The following is an 18,037-nucleotide window of genomic DNA, read 5'->3' on the forward strand; positions in this document are numbered from 1 at the left end:
TTTTATTTTAGCCTGTATACAGGCCCGATCTCTCAGGGAGGCGAATGCAGCACGACGACCGAGTGGGCGCCTTTTATCGGACCGCCGAGATCGTTGAGGACGATATGCTGTGCTGCAGGGTTCAGTTGAGGAGGTTGTTGGGTCGAGGGAGGGAGATTTTCAAAATTCTTCTACAGGTGTTGCTTTAGGCGACCTCGAACCGGAAGATTGACGCAAGCATGTTGGTCTGATGGACACGACTTTACCTATATAATGTAAAGTCAACATCAGAAGTTTTTGAAAAAAATAACAGGGTAAAATTAATCGGCTCGACGAGCGCATATCGAGAGCACCTGCAGTCGTTCTCCTTCGTTCACACAATACGACTAAACCGAAATCGCCAAACAAACCGCAGTTCATCTCCCGATGCCTTGATCCTCCCTTCCCTCAGACCAAGTCGCGCACGACAGCTGTCGATCCTCTTCGGCTGCGTCCAAGGCCCCGATAAGACCCGCACGTCCACCTCTTCTTCGAGCTTCACTTTCCCTATCAATCTCCATCTCCCTACAGTCCCTACTCCCTCCGTAACGAAGCTGTAGGTGCGCGCAATAATTGGGTGTGAAGCCGACGCTCGATATATCCTCTGCTCGTTTGTATGTGTGTGTGCGTGTGTGCGTGTGTGTGTGAGGAGTATGCGTAGAAGATCGTGAGATCAGCTGGACTTTGCGCATCCATCTCCCGAGAAGGGATAGTCTGTTCTCTTATTTTACCGTGATTTTTCAAAAGAAGAGCGGGGTTTTGTTTGCGCTTCGTGCGAGCTTGCTCTTTGTAGCTTTGGAGACTTAGAGGAGCGAGAAACTGCTAGCTTCTCTTGGGTAGTTCTCATGTCCAAAGCTAGCCGACTGTTACTCCTGAGGCGTGTATGGCTCCCCCAGGTCTTTTGGGCTTGTTTATTTCAGTGGGAAAGAATTCCGTACCCTTTGTTTACATTTTTGCAAGTTACTTCAATTAAATCTAAGAAAACATAATTTATCGATTTGCATTGTTTTTATGAGAAAAAACAACGATTCTTGAATTACCATCGGAGGCTTCCTTTCAAAACATCGAACATCACCATACCCTCTTTCGAATCTTATTAGTTTCCCATATGTATAAATCGCTTGGCTCAATAACGTATATCAAGACTGTAGTAGCCGTCGATCGGCTGATCTCGTCATATCGTGCCGGTATCGCCATCGTATTTAACGACTCGAGTCGAGGCAGCGAGATGACACGACGACGACACACTTGCCTCTCGGAAATTGCCGACAGCAAGATGTCGAAGTGATAGTCCCCTCGGCTCGTCATTCGTCGACGCTCTGCGAGGGCCACTGGCTATATGTGTATAGAGAAAACGGCGAAGAAAACAAATGCGACGACGAGATGAGGGGTATGATACGGTAGATCGAGGAGCGTGACGAGCTGCTTTCGAGGTGCGTCTTTTGATTTGCTAGCGACGAATTGAGGGAACGACCCCGCGGTTTATTCGTGCTTGTTTTCTCGTGCAGTAACTTCAATTTGTAAATAAATAAACAGTTGATTATCGAGTTTTTAACGCATTCCAAGCACAATCAGGATCCCCGCAGCATCAGCCGTCGATAAAACAGATCCCAAACAGACCCCTATCACAAATCAACGCGATATAGGTATAAATAAAAAAATCCAATTTTCTGTTCGCAGGTGAGAAGCCGTACCAGTGCACATGGGAGGGCTGCTCGTGGAAGTTCGCCCGCTCGGACGAGCTGACGCGGCACTACCGCAAGCACACCGGCCAGAAGCCGTTCAAGTGCCATCTCTGCCAGCGCTCGTTCTCGCGCAGCGACCATCTCTCGCTGCACATGAAGAGGCACTGATCGACGACGTCATGCCGCTGTTGCCGCACAGGACGAGCCGAAAGAAGAAAAAGAGCTCGCACAGCCGCTAGACATCGAGTATAATAATATATACATACGGGACCTGAAGTTGAGTAGAGGACATGCACACACATACACACATACGAGAGACGAAGTCGATCGTGAATCTGTACAAAGGGGAGTAACAATTTTTTTTTTAGTTCAATTCAAGTGGTCGGTTTTGCTGTTACACACAAACTCACATACACACGCACACACACGCACACACCCATCCACGTACAGATCATGAGTATATAGGATATTGTACTGCAGTTATAAGGTTTCGGGGAATTTTGTGATTTATGCGCGCGCGAGACGAGATGGTATTTGTTTTTTCCTCGTAGCTGCTTTTTATTAAAGGATCTACTACCGCGTGTATACAATGTATGGCATGTATATGCACACACTCTTGCGACGAATTTCTTCTGTATATAAATAAATATATATATATGTGTGTGTATATAACGACACAACTCTGGACCACTTGAGGACGAATTTAGGAATTAAAATTTTTACGAGACGTGTATGGCGATGCGTTGACGCAGCATTCGAAAATGTGTGTATTAGTAAGAATTTTCGGCCTAAAAGAAAAAAAAAGAAAAAAGCTTGTTATAGTGAGCGTTACCTGAAGTATACGAATTCGAGAGAGCGTCGATGTGAAAGAAAAAAAATTTATTTAGGAAAATTGAAGCTGTATAAAAGGACACGGGAGGAGAGTCTTTCTCTTTTGCGTCTCCTTCACCGGTCGTGTAATGCAACGAAATGTATAACGAGAAACAAAGCGCTGCAGGTTCAGCTATATAGACGGAGCGAATTTAAGGAAAAGAGCATTATTATTATTATTATTATTATTAATTTTATTGTTTTTCTGTTTTCTTTTTCCTAGCCAATTTCACTTTGATGAAAAAAATTCCAATTCCTAATTTAATTACGTCGCAATATAAGGGCCAGCTCAACTAGTCTAGAGCAAACACATCATTTTTATTTCTATATTACATTACATTATATTATATTATATTATACACACACATACGCAAGTAAAGAAAACAATTGTGAAGATGAACTTAGAGCCAGTAAGCGCCTAGAAGTTTTAGTTGTAAGTTATCTATTCCTTAGTGAAATATTATTGAATAATGGGAGAATATATTATATTATATATATATATATATATATATATATATATATATATATATATATATATATATATAAAAGTATAAAAAAATATCGTGGATATAAGATTTATATATATATTATAAGTATATATAGGTAAATGCGAATTATATAGGAACTCCGGTGACGGAGCTTGGGACTTAGCATGCTCAGTTAAACAAAATATAAAAAAACTATCCGAATGATCGTGATCACGAGCGTTTGTACGAGTTTGAGTATAATAATAGAATATTAAAAAAACAGCAAAAGACGAGTGAAGAAAAACTTTGTATAGGGGCGATTTCATTTGCAATGTGTGTGTACACATGTGTATGTTTCACGTGCTGCACAAAAGAATTTCGCGTTTAGAGAAGGACAATCAGCCGTCGACTCGATGATGCGAATAATAATTAATTTATAAAATAAATAGTAGAAGAGTATATAAAGCGAACGAGAATATACTTTGATGTACTACTAGTTGAAATTACAACCAATAAATGCGGTTGCATTACAAATTGAAATGTTTGTATATCAGAATTTAGTTAGCACATCAAAGCCGATTTCGTGAGAAGGATTATTTAGAAAAAAGTTAAACTATTAAACTTGTGAATATCGAAGTAATGTTATATGTTATTACGAGAAGCCAGTATTACCCACGTGCATCGTACTATGGAACATTTCACTGTCGTAGGACGATGTAACTCATTATAGCGTCACTCCGTTCAATTTTTCGAGCAAACGTTCTTAGCGAGAGAATATAGCTCGATTCACCGCTAAACTATCTGTAAAAATGACTATAAGGTGCTTGATTATCGATTCTTACGCTGTCCCGACTAAACAGAGCTGAAGAATGTGCGAAACCATTGTAACCCATATCCACCGCTGGATTACTTTTAGGATGCGTTATACTTATAGGGATATGTAATGTTTGAAGTTGTTATTAAAAAAAAATCGACGAATCGAAAACATATATTTTTGTATGAAAATTTTTTCATTGGAAGATTGAAATATTACTAAAGTTTGGTTGTAAAGTTTGAATCGTTGGCTGTATAAAAATTTAATCGATTCGTCGATTCAGGAATAAATTTCCAATCTCGATTCGACACTCCATACACACTTTCGTTTCCATTCAACAAAGCTTTACCGCTTCGCAACTATTGTACATTCAGCGCATTAGAAACAAGCTACTCTTATGCTGATTCCGCAAATCCTTGATAACGAGATGCCAGTATATCTATAATGCATAACCCCACGCCAGTTAACGCGGTGAGCGTAAAAGCAATGTTGTATCTTAGAATATTATGCGTTTGAAAACTCTCGACAGGTCGTGCGCTACAGAGGAAACACGTTACTGAATTGCGTCTTTTTTCTAAACGTGATTTATATACTGAATAGATATTTTTAGTGCCTTTAAGGAGAATGGTGTGGGAAAAAACACACACACACACAGACACACAACACGATTTCGCGTATTTAGGCCTTAAGTTCATAATAGTGCCTTACATTATGAATTACGCGTGCGAGGTTTGAAATGTTTGTCAGATAACGAAGGCGAGCCACTTTGTTTCTAAAACTCTATTCCCGTTTGACTTTTGTCGGTGATGCGCGCACTTCTTATAGGCGATATAATAATGAAAAAATTACAGGGGAACTATATATTATTATACTGTTAGTGAATTATGAACTTAGAGCGCGTTACACTTGCGATGTAGTATTGAAATACCGATTTAACGTTATACACTCATAAAATGCATTAAATTTTAATCTCTCTTGTAAATAAATAACGATAAAAAGCGCGTATATGTATAAATTAGTGAACATTATATTCGCAGTCGAATTGTTAAAAGATTAATTTTACTGTGATTTACGATCTAAAATTCAGCACAATAAATCATCGCATATTTTTCGATTAAGAAAATTTGAGAATTTCATAATCGTATTATGCATTTGATAATAATTAATCTTAATAATCACTCGTAAAATTTGTTCGAATCTTCTATACGATATAAATAATACGAAAATGATTGCTTGAAAACGTATCGCCTGTAACACTATAGCTTGATTGCAACCTAAAATTTAAACTTGCAAGAAAAATAAGTCTTCGGTTCCTAACGTATACGAAAACCACAATCTTCTGAACTCCAGCGAAAATCTACCTGACACGAATAGCATCATGCTTTTACAGGCTCTCACGCAACCGCTCATTTCTAGATCGATTAACCCCACCACATCGGAGTTTTCGCGCCCGCGGGCTATTAGCGCATTATCGGACGCCAAAGTGCATTGTGAAATTCAATCGGGAAATTGACGTGACTCTCGCCACCCAAGTCGCTTATACGTGCGCCCCTTGATGACCGATACCGTTGCTGCATCGCTTCTTGGCGGGAACCGCTTGCGATATATCGCTCATGCTCGCTAACTTGGAAATTACACGCGCGTTTTATAACTCTCTTACTTACGTTCGTGGATGATTCGAGCCACGAGAATTTAGAAGATGTGGTAGAGTAATCAGAGAGATTGATTCCCTGCTAGAAAATTGACTCTTTTTGTTGGTGAACGTGCGCGGTTATCGAATTGAATAAAAGCATTTTAAATAAGATTTATGGGTAGCGTAAAATCGCGCATCCTAGTAAAAAATTAACGATTTTTGTTGGTTAACATGTGACCAAAAACTAATTCTTTAACTTTAAACATTTATTTTTATTAATTGCAGAGCCAATCATTGAGTCAAAACATTAGTACAATATAGAACATGTTCTCACGGAGTATTCAATTATCATAAAATTATAATCGACCATCTAGGATCCAAAAACGCGTTAACTATTCTACCGGGGTCAGTTCGTAATTTTATTAACGAAAACTTTAGAAACAATGCATCTCAGTGCCTTAATAAACGAGATTAACGAGCTAGTATCGCGATTGTGTACTCGTCAAAAATTAACAATCAGCAATAAAGTTTTGGATCTCTTGACAAGTTGAATCTATATAAAGGCAAAACAAAAAATTAAAAACGCACATTGTATGATATAATAGCAAAATGTTTGGCAATAAATTTCAATTAGAAATCGTTAAAATTAACGTCGAAAATATCATTTATCTATACCACGCGGTGCTATAAAGAACCAATGGTGCTCACTTCACCAAACGCGATCGCATGAATTTCCTTTGACTAAAATGACGTCAACTACACTATAATTCTCACTAATAAGAATATCAAACTTGTATGTTTTGCAATAGGCTCGATTTACGCGTTATGGATACACTTTGAGTTTAAGGATCTCGTGCCAAATTCATTCGAAACTATATAACAACAAACAATAACAAAATTTACCAGCCGGTATATTATATCTTTGGCCAAAGTAAACTCGTTACTGTACAAATTCCGAACCGATAAGGATTATTTAACGTAGCTCAATCGTATGATAATACACTTAAAGGCATAATACGCTTTGCCATCACCAGTAATGCACAAAAGAATCCTCGCACACGGATGCACACCCGACAGGCATTTTGCAGCAGCTAAATAGTAATTCGATAAACTGTTACGATAACGTTAGACAAAGACCTTGAAAGCGACGGGCCGAGCTTAACAATTTTCGCTAGAAGGTATACATATAAACATATAACGAAGACGCAGACAGAGATAAACGAAAAGCAATAAGTCGTGCATCGCTCGATCACGCGTATAAAGAATATAAGATTTTTTTAAATAGCAATTTAAATGAAATGGAAATGCGTATAGTAGCGTATACGTGTAAACAAAAAAAAAGAAGATAAACGCAAGCGATGGGTAGATTTTTTCCCTGTATCTCCATCGAGCAACGACGAGAAGTTTTTCAGTAGATTGCCTGAATACGCAACAATGTATATAATTTTCACAGATATAAATATAACCAATGGGGGCCAGTAATTCTCTCGGATCTCGTACGGATTTATGTATCGCAAGCTGCGCCAGACGTTCTATACTGTTGTTGTGTGCTACTCGAGACTGTTTTTTTGCAGTGAAATCTTTTCCTTCCCTTTCGACCCGTCGCGCAAAATCAATGCTTTCTTATGATTGAAGCATCAGAGGAACAAGCTGCAAAATCAAAGTGCTCGATTGACACAGCTGGAACTTGCGCGTCTACACAACTATTAAAGGTTAAGAAGGGTGTATTGTAAATTTATATAACGTCGCGTATAATTATTATAAAGACCGATAAAGTCTTATCGCAAACGTACTGTATAAACAGCAATGGCATTACTCCGCAAAAACTCTATTACTTTTTTTTCTTGTTTTACTTACTAAGTTATACAGTTACATATATCTACATGCAGCAATATCTTCTCTCTGTCATATCTGTACACTTACTTTGATTTCTTCCTCTCCACACTGCATCCGCGTCTCGATCTTCTAACTTTTATATGCGAGCGAATTACACGTACATATTATAATAGGGGGAAACTTCGTTATTGCGGGTAGAGAAAAATGCGTTTTTTTATGAACAAATCGTATACCATTGGGGTCTGACGCAAAAGTGTGATGATCAATAAATATACGACCTCGAGTCATTCTGCGTCGTTTCGGCGCTCGAGCTAGTCACGCTCTGCGTCAGATCTCAACGGACAAATCATAGACCCTCGAGAGCAAAGGAAAAAAGTGCCTCGAGGAGACACTTCGCAGCAACATTGCGAATTCGATCATATATTTATTTATATTGACTATTGGTTTTGCAATTAGGGCAGAGTTATGTACATTGACAATTCAACGACAAAAAGAAGCATAGTTATGTTTATATATATTTTATATATATATATATATATATATATATATATATATATATATATATATTAAAAAAATGTACGTAAATGTACGTGTTACACACAGGTTGGCAATGAGACCGACGCGAAGAGTTTGTTTTTTTTTTCCATGGGGTTCGATATCCGCACAATACTGGGTTAGCAGATTCATACGGTAGACGCGCCCATCAGCGAGGAGGACTATATATTCCTATAGTTTCTTTTTCCTGTCGAGAAAATGATGAGGATTTTAATATATCTAGTATAAGTTGTATAATAATTCGTATTTTTAGTAATAAATGTATCGGGCATCTAGACAGATATTATTATATATCGACGCATGTTTACTACAACTATAAGAACAAATGGCTTCACTTTTATTGCGAAGATAAAGGAAATATCGACGGTTACATATTTTAGGTAATATTATGAATATCATTATCCTTACTGCTATCATTGGTACTATTATGTTTATTATTAATATTATTAATGTATTTGGCAGGGTTATGACAATTAAATTCATATAAAAAGATCAATTTCTTTGTGCTTTCTTTTCGTACACATTTTCCATTATCCCATTGCACTTCAATTGATACAGTAATCTCGTATACGTACGTTCATTATCTAGATTATAATTATTAAAACAAAAACTCGTGTTATTACATTTTTTTTTCTGAAACTCCAAATAAGCGATATAGCTTATTTATCGTCCAAGGTTCAATTTTTTTTTATTTTATCACGTATCATTCGAAATCACAACCAATTTTCCAGAATCAATTACAAATTTATTGAATAATATTCATAACTAACTCTTACGCTTTATAAAATAATCAATATTCCAACTGCAATATTTTAATACCAAATTTTTATTTAATTCAACGTGAATCTATCTTCAGTTTTTAAATATTTTTTCATATACTATACATTCCAACCACGATTACGATTAAATTCGTGATAGAAAAATAAACCTCTCGATGTACCAGTGCATGAGGTACGACTGTCGCTCAAGTAATAACCTACGTTTTAACGGTAGCCTGTTTTTTACACCTAGATTCATTTTACATTGCAGAATAGTACTTTCAACATGGCATCCGCAAAATTTTCCGTTTTGATACTAGCCTTCATGATCATATGCAGTTTGTACGCATTAGCGGGTTCGTAAATTTTGTTTTAAATCACCTTTATACTTCTCGTACATAATATAAATGTAACTGTTATTTTCAATGATATCTTCATAGAAAGCCGTAAATGCATAGTAGGCGCAGAATATTTTGATGGTTGTAATCTATGCACGCGTGACGGCAATACGAAAGAAACCAAGATAGACTGGAAGCCAACCATTACATGCCAGACTAAACATCAGTGCAGCAGATACCATCGCAAAAATCCTCCACCCCATTTTTGGGACTAATTAAAAAAAAAGGGAAATTGTCAGAGACTCAAAAAAATAAAGGAATAATTCGTGCAGATAGGTCAAAAAAGCGCCGTCAAAGTAGGCTTAAATTATGTTACACGCTTTATCGACGCGGCGTTTGTGAAATCAAGTCTCGTGCATATAGCATAAAAAAAGTTACATTTTAATATTCTCAGAGATGAATTCATATAATCGAAGAACCGCGTATAAATACTCGTTTTAGTGTCTCTTGCAGCTCAGTTGTTTGTTAAAAGTGGAGCACTTTGGATAACTTAAGATTCCATTTATATTACATTTTCGAATAATGACAAAGTTACGATGCTCATTGCTTTTTGTAGCACTGATACTTTGCATCTATCAAGTGACAGCCTTTGAATGGTCAGATTTTGGTATGTAATCAAGATTTGAAACATTTTTAGAACCTTTAGACGAAGTCGTGTGTTAGATTAACATTCTACCGTGTACCTAGATTATCTTCTTAACTCGCACGAATCTATAATAGATTTTGATTACTATAAAGAAATCATTGTATAACTTTTTACATTGATTGAATTGGCATAATTTGTTTCATTTACAGACAGCAAACAGTGTGTATTGAACAAATTTTATTCTGATGGTTGCAACGAGTGTGTATGTGCCAATAATTTACAAAATAACAATGGTGCGTGGAGGCCAATTATTCAGTGCACCCGTAAAATGTGTTACACTGATGAAAAACCATACACTCCAGTCGTCCCATCTGAGGATTTCTGGCAGTCATAATTCGCTTCAAATAAAAAGTACTTCATTCATCATTTTTGCAATATTTTATAAAGATATATTTTTTTTAAAATGGCATAATACGATTCAACTACAATATTATTTTGATTTTTCGATTACAATTTTGCCCTCTCCTTAACCCTTCTTGCTTTCCTCTCTCTTCATACCAATAAAAATTTTCACATAAAAAAAATTCCTTCCCTAAAAAAGACAAGGTAATTAATTAATCATTCGATTCGTTCTTCGATTGGCCGTTTTCTTCAACGCGCAACTTCTGCGTATGTTTGAATTCATAATCTTGACATTTTTAATCAAAATTTAAAGCTTACTTCTGTACCAAACATTTTAAAAACACTGTTGCTAAGTCTAAATTAAACTTGTTTTAATGTATGTACATACATACATATAGATCACTAGAGCGATATTAATTACTAGAACAAAACAGTTTTTGACTGGCACTTATAAGTACCTCTCGAGTTGAAAGAAATCTCCCAAAGGAGAGTCAGTTCATCTCTCAGTCGACTTCAGCGCTCCGAGAAGACCTTTCTGGCCAAACTATGTCGCCTGAGGAAGATGATCAGGAACGATGCTGCTCCGAGCATTTGGTAGTTGGTTTCTTGGTTGGGCTAGGGCTCCTGAAAAGCATATCCGTATCACCCTTCGACCTTTTGTCAGCTCTGTTCCAGAGCTGAAAAGCAATTGCAGGAGGCATTCTGTTGTGCTTTCTAAAAACATCATCTGCCATTGTAAATGGATCACATGTATTTCATATGAACTGCTTTTGTTGATGACGCATCTGCCTAATGTACATTTACATGTCCTCGTCATCATCCCAAGTAATAGAGCAGCAACCATAATTTAATTTAATTCGTTATCGAAACATGCCAATGACGTGATTATTATGCAACATTTTCCTCTAGTAAGCAATAAAGCTATACTGGTTTTCCCTCCAAATGTAAGAAAAAAATTATCTACTCGTAAGTATACAAGCAGATGTAAATACGTAGAATATCTCTTAGAATATATTTATATTCTGTAGATAACACGCAACTAACATCGCGCAGAAGTATTCTCGAGGAATCCACTACAAGTTAGTTACTCGTTGAAAGCAATACACAGCAGATCTTTTACGAGTTCTATAATTTTTACAAAATGTCGCTGAAACTATCATACTCGTTTCTTTGCGTAATGCACATTTTCTGTATTTATATCGTAACTGCTTACGAATACTCAGAATTTGGTTTGTACTAAAATATTTAAATTTTGTTCGTTTCTTTTTTCTTATCTTTCTTATTTCAAATAAAGGAAAGACTGGAAAGTCGTTATCATACTCTGCATTTTATTTAAAAGCGCATAAGAAACAAATTAGTATTCAATGATATTATTTATAGTGGGTAAACAATGTATTGTGGGACGAACTTACAACGACGGTTGTAATGAATGTTTTTGTGCTCATAATGAGAAAGATGACAATGGCACATGGATTCCAGCTATTGCCTGTAATCAAATGGAGTGTTATGACGAGGAAGGAAAAGTATACGTTTCTGTTGATCCACCTGAAGATTTTTGGCAAAAATGAATGTAGTAAAAATAATGTTTACTAGTTCATACATTTATGTTTAGTTAATGTAATGTCAAATGATAATAATTTAATAAAATGAAATTTTGTAAAAAAATTGCTGAAAATTAATTATGCACGAGAAAATTATTTTTTGTAAGGTCCTTTTCATACTGTTTACAACGTCGTCCTTGACGAAGCACTAACTATAATGGAATTAATTTCTGTTATACATATAATACTAAGCTATTGAAAGTAATATGTATACTAATAACTGATTTTTGTGCTTATAATATATAACGTATTTTTTATTTGTGATTATATGATTTTTATAAAATTCAAATCATTATAATTTAGAAATGTACAGTTTGCATCAATAAGAAAGGTCAAAAGGTCTGTTACAGAGATTGAAATAAGTATAATTATTATACAATTTAACGAAAATACAGCGCCCGCATCCTTGATACTCTTCTTGCGGGTATTTCCAAGTCAATGACGGTGAATTGTCTTATTATTGGGTAATTACGTAAAAGAACATTTGAGCATTCTCCGAGATAAATTTATGCAAGATAAGAATCGCGTATAAATACTCGTCTTAGTATCTCTCAGAGCTTAGTTATTTGTCAAAAGTGAAACCTGCTTATAAGATTCCGATAATACATTTTCTTTAAAATGTCGAAGTTATCATTCTCGTTGCTCTTTGTGGTATTAATAGCTTGTATCTATCAAGTGACAGCCTTCGGATGGTCAGATTTCGGTAAGTACTGAATATTTTCATACATTTTTTAAACTTTTAGACGAATCCGTGTAAAGCTAAATTAACAATTGATTATTATGTATTATCTTTCAATAGTACGAATCTGTCGTTGAATTATTTTATTTATGGGGAAAAAAATTAATTCACATTGATTAAAATCGCATAATACATGTGTTTCCTTCATAGACGGCAAACAGTGTGTTTTGAAAAAATCATACTCTGATGGTTGCAACCAATGCGTATGTGCCAATAATATACAAGATGACAGTGGTGTGTGGAAGCCAATAATTTACTGCACTCTAAAAATGTGTCACACAGATGAAAAGGCATACACTCCAGTCGGTCCACCTGAAGATTTCTGGCAATCATAATCCGCTTTGGATACGAAGCATTTTATTTATTTTTACAATATTTTATAAGATTCATTAATAATCAAATTTAACTGCATAATGGTTTTTATCTTTGTGATTATAATTTTCCCTTTATTACAATCCTTTATTTGTCAGCCTAATAAAACAATTCAGCGAGCAATATTTTCTTCGTGCGCAGGCATATTGGTGAATATCTTCATAATATCATTATAATTTTTTGCTTGGTATTGATAATCTCTGAATTTAGCGTTGAAACATCGTCAATTTATTGACTATCTATTTATTTTTCAAAGTACGAGTTTTTTGTTATCAAATATTCAAATTCTCAGACAAAATCGAAATTTTTATATGTGTTATAAAATTAAATCGTTTATTTAAGCTTTTTTTAATGCTCAAATGCTAATTGCATGTATACGTGGTATAAATTATGGTTTACTGGCTACTTCGACACACTAAAACATCCGAAAGATAAATCCATCCCACAATTGGCTTACCAAGAATTGCATTATAAATACTTTACGCAGTCAATCGCACGTATGCGAACAAAAGAACGATATTGATTTCAAAGTGGCATCTAATTATAAAAAAAGCGCAGGCACAAACGATGTTTAAATATCAACGCTTCATTAATAAACTGCTACGTCCATGTGTACAACAATACAGTAATTAACTCTCACTATGATAATAGCACAGTCATTTCGACATTTAATTTTCCTTATTATTTATCATATTCACAATGTTATCTAATGGAAATTCGCTTGAAATAATTAATCCTTGTACCGGTAGTACTTACGACTGCTATTATTATCGATACATTTTTATCGGTCGATCCCTTAAATATAGGCTAGAAATAGAAGTGCACTGCAGAGTCCGATAAATTGTTATTTGCCACGAGAGTAGCTACTGAAACCAAGCCTTTCTTTATGTGCAACGTTTTATTTTCTCATCATGAATTATAAACTGTTTGGAATTTGTTTATTGTATTTAGTGGTGTACACAATTTACGTGAGCACTGAAGGTAAACCTAATAATTTGTCTTAGTTGATATTTTAATAAATTATAGAATTGATAATATAATAATCACATGGTGACAGTTACTTAGATAGAGTATTGGGATGATGAATGTACTAAATTTTAAAATATTACGTTATATCATTCAAACGCTACAACTATAAATTATCGATCGCACTTTGAAATATGCAAATGACGTATAACGGATATTTTCTAATTTTTCGTTTAGAAAATAAAAAATGCGTGCCAGGAAAATCGTACAACGACAGCTGCAATACATGCGTCTGTGCGGAGAACAAACAAGATGAAAGAGGAGCCTGGGAGCCAATAATGTTTTGCACCGAGATGATGTGCTTCGAGCCGGATGGGACGGAATACAAGCCTACTCCACCACCTGAAGATTTTTGGCAAGATAATGTCGTAAATAATGCTTAAACCTATACGTAATGTTCTTTGTAATAAATAATCTTCAATTAAATGATGTTTTTTGTGAAATATTATAATATGAGATGAATTTCCTTTGTGTGATACGCTATTATATAAACATGACTCACCGCATAATTTTTTTTTTTTAAGTGGCATTTGGAACTTGAAAGTTCATCGCCTCATCTACGCAAGCCTTCCACGCTGCCCTATATTATGTCAATCCCACCCAAGATGCACCTCTCCGATCGACACCCACCCGTCCTATTTCTACTAGATCCGCTTTTACGTTGTCCTCCAATCTACGTCTAGGTCTACCTAGAGGTCGCGCTACCATCGGCCTGCTCTTCATGACACGCGCTGCCGTACGGTCGTCTCGCATTCTCGCTACGTGCCCTGCCTATCCCAATCTGCGCGATTTTATTATTCTGTTAATATTTGGCGACGCGTACAGATTGTGTAACTCATCATTGTGTAGTCTCCTCCATTTCCCGGTTTCCTCATCTTTCTTCGGCCCGTATATTTTTCGCAAGACTTTATTTTCAAATACCCTAAAACGGTTGTCCGCCTGCTTAGTGACAGCCCACGTTTCGTACCCGTACAGAACCATCGGCAGTATTATTGTCCTGTATATTCTTATTTTAACGTTTTTAGACAACAGCCTCGACTTAAGTAAATTACTCACGGCGTAGAAGCAAGCATTACCCGAATGGAGTCTCTTATTTATTTCGACATTAATCTCGTTTCTATCATTTATGGTCGTACCCAGATACCTGAATTCGCTAACCTTTTCAAAAGTAAAATTCCCAACTCTGAGATCTTCCTCCCCTCTGCAGATGCCTAGCTTATCCACAATAATGTACTTTGTTTTTGATTCACTCACTTCTAACCCTGTATACTCCACCGCTTTTATGAGGATTTCCGCGTTTCTTGCTACCGTTTCCCTACAATCCCCCAGTATATCCAAATCATCTGCGTAGCCTAGTATCTGCGTTGTTCCATTAAGCGTTGCGCCCAGCTGGCTAACCTGCATTTTTCTAACGGCATACTCTAACGTTAAGTTGAACAGCACCGTAGAGAGCCCATCCCCTTGTTTTAAACCATCGCGTATCATGAAGGGTTCTGATACATTACCGCCTACTCGGACCTTTCCCGTGCTTCCGTTCAAACATATTTGAATTAATCTCATGAGTTTTTTCGGTACACCGAGAAGTACTAGAATTTGATACATTTTGCTTCGCTTAATAGAGTCGTAAGCTTTTTTAAAATCTATAAATAGTTGGTGTATGATTTCGCAAAATTCCCACTTTTTCTCTAACAACTGTCTTATGGTAAACATTTGATCGCTCGTCGATCAGTTGCGCCGAAATCCGCACTGATAATCTCCTACTATATCTTCCGCGAATGGAGTGAGTCTAGCTTGTATTACGTTTGACAGAACTTTGTAGCACGTTGCTAAAAGTAAGATACCCCTATAGTTATTGCAGTCTGTCTTATCCCCCTTTTTAAAAATCAGTATAATGATAGATTCCTTCCAATTTTCGGGTATTGTTTCATTTTTCCAGATCGCACATACTAGTTTATAGATTTTGAATATTTTGATATTTGAGTAACTCAGCTGGTATAGAGTCATTTCCCGCGGCTTTGTTGTTTTTTAGTTTTTTAATCGCGGCCTCTACTTCTTGGTAGCTCGGTTCCTCCACGTGGAGTTCAGCAGTGTGAATTTCGTCCCCTAATTCTTCGCTATTTTCGTGCACTTTTAATAATTTATCGAAATAATTTTTCCACAGCGACAGTAATTCGTTGTCATTTGTTACGAGGTCCCCGTTTTCGTCCTTCGTCAATAGAATACTCTTCTACGGTCCTATCGCTTCTATTTTGTAAGCTATCTAATTTAGCCTTCTTTCGCCTTTTAAACCAGAGTTCGCACTCTTCGTCAAACCATGGTTTGCTCTTTGGCTTTTTCTTTTTACCCAGTACTTTGTTTGCGGCCTCTTTTACCGTTTTTTCGATGTCCTCCCATAAGCTATTCGGTTCGTCATTCCCCTCCGGCGATGTGTTTGCTTCTTCAAGTGCCTGAAACCTGTTATTAATTTCTATCTGGTACCTAATTCGCTCTGTTCTATCTCGTAGCTTCTCAATATCGAAGCTTTCTACCTTGTTTGCTCGCTTACTATTTTGATTCGCTACTAGTCTAGCTCTTAATTTGGCTACTACAAGAAAGTGGTCCGAGTCGCTATCTGCCCCTCTGTATGCCCTTACGTCGAGAACGTTAATTTGACGTCTTTTTTCAATGAGAAAATGATCAATTTGGTTCTGTGTGGCCCTGTCCGGCGATGTCCACGTTGCCTTGTGTATGTCCTTGTGCTTAAAACACGTAGTTTTGATTATCAGATCTTTTGGCTTCGTGCAGGCTTTCCTTCCCTATAGTAGGCCTAAACATTTCCTCCCTACCTATTTTAGCATTGAAATCGCCTAATACTATTCTTGTGTCGTAAGACGCGAACTGGTCGATTACCTGCTCTAAAGTTTCGTAATAGAGATCCTTAGCTTCTTCTTTGTCCTCCGTAGGACAGTGTACATTAATAAATACATATCTATACCATTCACCTTTGATAATGATGTACGAAAGCCTATCATTGACGGATTTGAAACTTTTAACCGAATGTATGATGCTTTTGCTTACGAGAAATCCGGTGCCTAGAGATCCCCCACTCCCGGTCCCATACAGGTACGTGAAGTTACCCGATGCTAGTACTCCGCCATCTGGCCACCGCGATTCCTGTATTGCTACCAAATCTAGATTGTACCTATCAGCTTCCTTTACGAGTTCTTTAAACGCGCCTGCTCTGTATAGACTGCGAACATTCCAAGTTCCGACCCTTAATTCCCTTTTGGTTCGGATTTGATTTTTTGGAGCCATGATAGTATGTTAAACCCGCGCGCTTCGGAGAGAGCCCTTCCAGAAATCTTCAGGCGGTGGGACCTTCTCGTATCCGTAAGGGCAAATGTTGTTGGTGCAGATGATGGAATTGCTCAAGTTCGACTAGAAAAGAAGACAGTAGCAAGTGTTGCATCCATCGAAATAGGAGTTACCAGGAGTGCAAACTTTTTTCTCTATGAAGTATAAAAAAAATTGTTTATCCACAAAAACAAAATTAGATTTTAGTAGAAAGGGGCACTGGTTGTTTGATACTAATGCACAAAAGTTAGAAATTAAAAATAATGATAAGACGTACCTTCTTCATCATTAACGTAACAAACGTAGGCGATTGCCACGAAGAGTAGCAGTGAGTATGAAAGTTTCGTGAACATGATGAAAATTATTCAACAATGGCAAGCACCAAGACAGCCAACAAAAAACTTTAGAAGTGAAAAAATTCTCGTCGAACCACTTTTTAAACTAAATTCTTATCAGGAGTTAAAGTTTACCATTCAATAATTTCTATTGTCAGTAAAGTCAAAAACATGTGTATAAATATTTTGTCAACGTGTTCAAGGGTGAATAACGTGACACTAAAAAATCCGCTAATATATTTCTAGCATTTTACATATCTAAAAATGTGTGATGCTTTTAAATCAATTTTTTAAATAAATTGATTCATGCGCAAATGCTTTTAATTAATTTAATCAGTTATAAATTGTTTTCAGAAAAGATGAACTAGTGCAACAAGGGCTTGATAGTTTTCGGGGATTACTACTTTTATTATACACAACTAAAACTATCAACAAAATCATTTTTACTCCCCTCCACAGTCGCCTACCAAACCACCCATAACAGCAATTAATTAATCAATTTATTCAACTTTTCCCCCGCAAATACATGCATATCTCAGCAACTCCAAGCAGTCGTATAAAACGCCTTACATGCGTGAATTACAAATCCCGAGCGGCGTCGAGCAGTTT

At 36.5% G+C, this 18,037-nt stretch overlaps 1 protein-coding gene and 1 long non-coding RNA gene across 2 annotated transcripts in view; both read left to right on the forward strand.

Annotated features, from left to right (window-relative positions):
- LOC100115031 (Krueppel-like factor 7) overlaps positions 1-7,879 on the forward strand; it is a 378,332-nt gene extending 370,453 nt beyond the window's left edge. Inside the window, exon 7 of the mRNA XM_008215036.4 lies at positions 1,699-7,879. Coding sequence (XP_008213258.1) covers positions 1,699-1,871 — 173 coding nt within the window. The 3' untranslated portion in view covers positions 1,872-7,879. The remainder of the gene's footprint in view (positions 1-1,698) is intronic.
- Positions 7,880-8,724: 845 nt separating this feature from the next.
- On the forward strand, positions 8,725-11,687 carry LOC116738526. Its single transcript, XR_004344681.1, has 3 exons — positions 8,725-9,641; positions 9,830-11,251; positions 11,403-11,687. It is a non-coding gene; the product is annotated as an uncharacterized LOC116738526 (long non-coding RNA).
- The last annotated feature ends 6,350 nt before the right edge of the window (positions 11,688-18,037 follow it).

Source organism: Nasonia vitripennis, chromosome 1 (genome assembly GCF_009193385.2).
Source record: "Nasonia vitripennis strain AsymCx chromosome 1, Nvit_psr_1.1, whole genome shotgun sequence".
Taxonomy (NCBI): Eukaryota; Metazoa; Arthropoda; class Insecta; order Hymenoptera; family Pteromalidae; genus Nasonia; species Nasonia vitripennis.